We start from the raw sequence: 6,873 nt of genomic DNA on the forward strand, positions 1-6,873 counted from the left end.
ACGGGTATTGATGAAGTAGTTATCTACTGGTGATACGGGAATTGATGAAGTAGCTATCTAATGTTGATACGGGAATTGACGAAGTAGCTATCTACTGCTGATATGGGAATTGATGAAGTAGTTATCTACTGCTGATACGGGAATTGACGAAGTAGCTATCTACTGCTGATACGGGAATTAATGAAGTAGTTATCTACTGCTGATACGGGTATTGATGAAGTAGCTATCTACTGCTGATACGGGAATTAATGAAGTAGTTATCTACTGCTGATACGGGTATTGATGAAGTAGTTATCTACTGCTGATACGGGAATTGATGAAGTAGCTATCTACTGCTGATACGGGAATTGATGAAGTAGCTATCTAATGTTGATACGGGAATTGACGAAGTAGCTATCTACTCCTGCTGATACGGGAATTGTTGACGTAGCTATCTACTGTTGATACGGGTATTGATGAAGTAGCTATCTACTGCTGATACGGGTATTTATGAAGTACCGGTAGCTATCTACTGCTGATACGGGAATTGATGAAGTAGTTATCTACTGCTGATACGGGAATTGACGAAGTAGCTATCTACTGCTGATACGGGAATTAATGAAGTAGTTATCTACTGCTGATACGGGTATTGATGAAGTAGTTATCTACTGCTGATACGGGAATTGATGAAGTAGCTATCTACTGCTGATACGGGAATTGATGAAGTAGCTATCTAATGTTGATACGGGAATTGACGAAGTAGCCATCTGCTGCTGATATGGGTATGATGAAGTAGTTATCTACTGCTGATACGGGAATTGACGAAGTAGCTATCTACTGCTGATACGGGAATTGATGAAGTAGCTATCTACTGCTGATACGGGTATTGATGAAGTAGCTATCTACTGCTGATATGGGAATTGATGAAGTAGTTATCTACTGCTGATACGGGAATTGACGAAGTAACTATCTACTGCTGATACGGGTATTGATGAAGTAGTTATCTACTGCTGATACGGGAATTGATTAAGTAGCTATCTACTGCTGATACGGGTATTGATGAAGTAGCTATCTACTGCTGATACGGGAATTGATGAAGTAGTTATCTACTGCTGATACGGGTATTGATGAAGTAGCTATCTACTGCTGATACGGGAATTGATGAAGTATTTATCTACTGCTGATACGGGTATTGATGAAGTAGCTATCTACTGCGGATACGGGTATTTATGAAGTACCGGTAGCTATCTACTGCTGATACGGGAATTGATGAAGTAGTTATCTACTGCTGATACGGGAATTGACGAAGTAGCTATCTACTGCTGATACGGGAATTAATGAAGTAGTTATCTACTGCTGATACGGGTATTGATGAAGTAGCTATCTACTGCTGATACGGGAATTAATGAAGTAGTTATCTACTGCTGATACGGGTATTGATGAAGTAGTTATCTACTGCTGATACGGGAATTGATGAAGTAGCTATCTACTGCTGATGAGGGCGCTACAATCAGCTGCCAAGACATAGGAAATTTGGTTCCTGCATTATTGAGTTATTTTACATCATTTTACACCATTATTTTCTATTCATCGTGTTGTGGCTGCTGTTTTTATGTGTTTGTGCCTCATCTTGCACCGTCATAGTAACTATAGAACTGCATCAATTGTGTAATTTTGCTGATAATCTTGCCGCTCTGACTACTAGGCTACAGAACTCGTAAGCTTTACCGTGTACACATATCTGACTGTGTTGTAGCGTATTATTTAACATAAGGGTGACATTACTATTTCCGTATCTATAAATTGGAATCCACGTACATCTATAGTGGCAATAATGTCAGCCCTGTGCAGAACGTCGTAGCCCTCGCCTACATGCTTAACATTGTGTATACGTACTTTCAATACATGACTTAATATGGCCAAGTTATCATACACACCCAGTTTCCTGAAAAGCCTGAACAATTCCAGTCTAATCCCAAGCCCCGATATCCAAGAACAATGTGATGACATCCAGAAATATCTGAAAAGAACTAAACGTGGTTGTCGGGGAGGACGCTTTCGCCAGAAACAAATCACTATCATTGAGGGACACAGACCCTCTAAAACTCACCATATGCCACGCCCCCCTTCTGTGCTGACCCCAGTTCGTCCAGAACTGACAAATCCATTACTGACTCAGAAAACTTATGATTATTCTACCCTACCTGGATTCTTCCTAACCAACACCCGATCAGCATTGAACAAAACAGATGAACTGGATATTCTTCTCCATCAGACAGATTTCGACCAGATTGACATTGCTGTGTTAACAGAAACCTGGCAGTCTGGCATGATCCCAGATGAATTCCTAGCACTGGATGGTTTTAATCTCTTCACCAGAACAAGAGCTGTCAAACGTGGAGGTGGAGTCGCAGTTTACACAAGAGACAATATCCCAGTAACTGTTTTAACTGATATCAAAGTTCCTGATGAGCTAGAGTGTATTTGGTTGTGGGTTCGCCCTTATCGATTACCACGTCAAGTATCGGGAATAGCGGTTTGCGCAGTCTACATCCCTCCTGAATCAGAACATCGTGATATGTTGGTCGACCACATAATTACAACTCTAGATGAACTCAAAATTAACCATCCTGACATGGGCATTGCCCTCCTAGGTGACTTCAATAGGACTGACATTAACCCCATTTGTCGAGCCCACTCTCTGAGTCAGGTTGTAAACAAACCAACTCGTAAGAATGCAATCTTAGACTTGATAATTACCAATGTTAAGAACTTGTACAAAATCCCTACTGTAAGTTCTCCTGTAGGTCTTAGTGACCATAACACCATCTACTGGTCTCCTAGAAATAGTAGAGTGATAGGAGGTAGAGTGCAAAAAAGAAATGTTAGACCTTTGCTCAAATCTCGTATGCATGAATTTGGGAGATGGATCACTGATCACACCTGGAAGGAGGTTCTTAATGCTAAAAGCACTCAGGACAAGACTGATGCTTTTTACTCCACTGTTAGTTCAGCCATTGATACCCATTTTCCATCTAAAGTGGTCAAACTCCACTCTAGTGATAAACCATGGATCACTCCTGAGATCAAAAACCTCATTAAGAAACGTCAAGCTGCTTTTACAGAGGGCAAAACCTACTTATGGCGTTTTCTTCGCAACAAAGTGATTCGTACCATTAGCCAAGCCAAAAAGTTCTATTATAGAGACCGTCTCCAGAACCTCAAAAACAGTGATCCATCAGGTTGGCACAAGGGCATCCAAATGATCTGCAACAAGAACAGGCAGCGCCCTATTATCTCTGCTCCTGGCATTCCCCAGAATGACGAGAAAGCAATTGCTGAAGCAATTAACCTGAACTTTGCTTCCGTTTCGCAAAGTAGGCCTCCTGTCAATCATGGCGAATTACCTGCTTTCTTGCCTTCCAAACCTCCACCTCAAATTCATGTCTGGGAGATGTATAGAGAATTGAGAAAATTGAATGCTAAGAAATCAGCCGGTCCTGATGGACTGCCAGGTAAACTTTTAAAGGAGTTTGCATGTGAGTTTAGTACCCCCGTTGCTGACATACTTAATGCATCCTTTGCTGAGAGTTATGTCCCCCAAATATGGAAGGATGCCACTATTGTGCCTATCCCTAAAGAAATGCCAGCAACAAGTGCTAAGCTCAGGCCTATCTCCCTAACTGCTCTTCTGGCTAAGGTCAGTGAAAGTTTTGTATCCAGATGGATAGTTGAGGATATTTCCAGCTCAATTGATCGTAATCAGTATGGGAGCATTAAAGGATCCTCAACTACTCACTGTATGATAGAACTTCTCGATGTGCTCTACAAGGGTACTGATAAAGCTAACACAGTCGGTACGTTGGTGGTGACGGACTTCTCCAAGGCTTTCGACTGCGTCGACCACACTCTGGCCATACAGAAGCTGTATAACCTTGGTGTTAGAAGTGAGCTCATCCCATGGATTGCCAATTTCCTCACATCCCGGCGTCATAGAGTGCAATATCAATCTGCACTATCTGAGTGGGAGACTCTTTCATGTGGCGTGCCACAAGGCACCTTACTGGGTCCCATTATTTTTATTGCTCTTATCAATGATGCTTCTGAAAATGCCAAAGCTTGCAGCTTCAAGTATGTCGACGACCTGAGCCTTGCGGAAGTCCGTCCTGCCAACCAGCCTTCTCAGATAGATTTGGATGTCCAGAGCCTGGATGATTGGGCCAACATGAACCACCTCAAGCTTAATCCCTCCAAATGTAAGGTTATGCAAATCTGCTTCAAAAGGCAGCCGCCCAACCCACCTGATCTTGTTATTGCTGGAAAAAAGCTTGAGTTGGTGAATGAAACCAAGATTCTAGGCCTTACTGTTCAGTCAGACCTATGCTGGGACTTACAAGTCAACAGTATGATTTCTAAAAGCAGTCGCAGAATTTACATGCTAAGCAGACTGAAGCGTTTTGGAGTACCCGTGGAGGACCTTGTTTCTGTGTACGTGGGATATGTTCGTCCCACTGTTGAGTATGCTTCGCCTGTATGGCACGGCAGTATCACCATCCAGCAAACTCAACGGATTGAAAGAATCCAAAAAAGGGCCTGCCGCATCATTCTTGGTTCAACATATACCTCGTACACAGATGCATTGTCCCTCACGGGTCTCCAATCGCTTGAAGAAAGGCGTCACCACCTTTGCTGTCAATTTGCAAAGAATTGTACCACCTCTGAGAAATATACTCACCTGTTCCCTTTCAACAAGAGTTCCCATGGTATGTGTCTTAGAAGATCCAGCACTTACCATGTCCCAAGGTACAGGACCAATAGATATGGTAACAGTCCCATTCCTTACCTCACAAGGCTTCTTAACCATCAGTAATCAGTGTTTAAATCATCTGATCTTCTCTTGGTTTTTCTGATGTCTGTTGACTAAGTTGCTTTAATTTTTCTGTGAGGTGGGGGGGGTTGTGCATTAGTGTTTTTCATTGGCGGTGTGTTTTAATCATGATTATGTAGCAGCATTTTTACCTAGTTTTATTACAATTTGGCTGGTCCAATCTATGTGCAATATCTTGTTTTTCATTGAATTGAATGTAACTTCATTGAATGAAGTTCTTAATGCCTGTGTTTATTTGTGTGTGAGGGCTGATAATCTGAATGTTAGAGTATATGAGCGTTGTAGAAATTCGATGGGTTGTGCGGAAGTGGGGTGTGGGGGTGTGGGGGTGTGTAGGGTGAGTCTATGTATGCACATGAGAGAGCTTATATTTGGAGTGTTTGCAGGGACGTGTGGATATAATTGAGTTTTGTGAATTTTGATTTATAATTCAATGTAAATTTAATATGTGTTTGATGTATTCAAGTGCTTCAGTAAGTGCAATTAATTTCTTTTAATAATCCTATTGAGTTTTTCAATGTAATTTTTTTATGTTATTTATGTCATTATAATTGTAATATTTCATGTAATTTGGCCTCCGGGCCACGAATTGAAATAAATTTAATCTGAATCTGAATCTGAATCTGAATCTGATACGGGAATTGATGAAGTAGCTATCTAATGTTGATACGGGAATTGACGAAGTAGCTATCTACTCCTGCTGATACGGGAATTGTTGACGTAGCTATCTACTGTTGATACGGGTATTGATGAAGTAGCTATCTACTGCTGATACGGGTATTTATGAAGTACCGGTAGCTATCTACTGCTGATACGGGAATTGATGAAGTAGTTATCTACTGCTGATACGGGAATTGACGAAGTAGCTATCTACTGCTGATACGGGAATTAATGAAGTAGTTATCTACTGCTGATACGGGTATTGATGAAGTAGTTATCTACTGCTGATACGGGAATTGATGAAGTAGCTATCTACTGCTGATACGGGAATTGATGAAGTAGCTATCTAATGTTGATACGGGAATTGACGAAGTAGCCATCTGCTGCTGATATGGGTATGATGAAGTAGTTATCTACTGCTGATACGGGAATTGACGAAGTAGCTATCTACTGCTGATACGGGAATTGATGAAGTAGCTATCTACTGCTGATACGGGTATTGATGAAGTAGCTATCTACTGCGGATACGGGTATTTATGAAGTACCGGTAGCTATCTACTGCTGATACGGGAATTGATGAAGTAGTTATCTACTGCTGATACGGGAATTGACGAAGTAGCTATCTACTGCTGATACGGGAATTAATGAAGTAGTTATCTACTGCTGATACGGGTATTGATGAAGTAGCTATCTACTGCTGATACGGGAATTAATGAAGTAGTTATCTACTGCTGATACGGGTATTGATGAAGTAGTTATCTACTGCTGATACGGGAATTGATGAAGTAGCTATCTACTGCTGATACGGGAATTGATGAAGTAGCTATCTAATGTTGATACGGGAATTGACGAAGTAGCTATCTACTCCTGCTGATACGGGAATTGTTGACGTAGCTATCTACTGTTGATACGGGTATTGATGAAGTAGCTATCTACTGCTGATACGGGTATTTATGAAGTACCGGTAGCTATCTACTGCTGATACGGGAATTGATGAAGTAGTTATCTACTGCTGATACGGGAATTGACGAAGTAGCTATCTACTGCTGATACGGGAATTAATGAAGTAGTTATCTACTGCTGATACGGGTATTGATGAAGTAGTTATCTACTGCTGATACGGGAATTGATGAAGTAGCTATCTACTGCTGATACGGGAATTGATGAAGTAGCTATCTAATGTTGATACGGGAATTGACGAAGTAGCCATCTGCTGCTGATATGGGTATGATGAAGTAGTTATCTACTGCTGATACGGGAATTGACGAAGTAGCTATCTACTGCTGATACGGGAATTGATGAAGTAGCTATCTACTGCTGATACGGGTATTGATGAAGTAGCTATC

The 6,873-nt window shown here is 41.3% G+C and overlaps 1 protein-coding gene across 1 annotated transcript; it reads left to right on the top strand.

Moving 5' to 3' along the window:
- The first annotated feature begins 1,894 nt into the window (after positions 1-1,894).
- LOC140167530 (uncharacterized) lies at positions 1,895-4,849 on the top strand. Its single transcript, XM_072190835.1, has one exon. The coding sequence runs from the start codon at positions 1,895-1,897 to the stop codon at positions 4,847-4,849; it is 2,955 nt and encodes a 984-aa protein (XP_072046936.1).
- The last annotated feature ends 2,024 nt before the right edge of the window (positions 4,850-6,873 follow it).

Source organism: Amphiura filiformis, chromosome 13 (genome assembly GCF_039555335.1).
Source record: "Amphiura filiformis chromosome 13, Afil_fr2py, whole genome shotgun sequence".
In the NCBI taxonomy this organism is placed as follows: Eukaryota; Metazoa; Echinodermata; class Ophiuroidea; order Amphilepidida; family Amphiuridae; genus Amphiura; species Amphiura filiformis.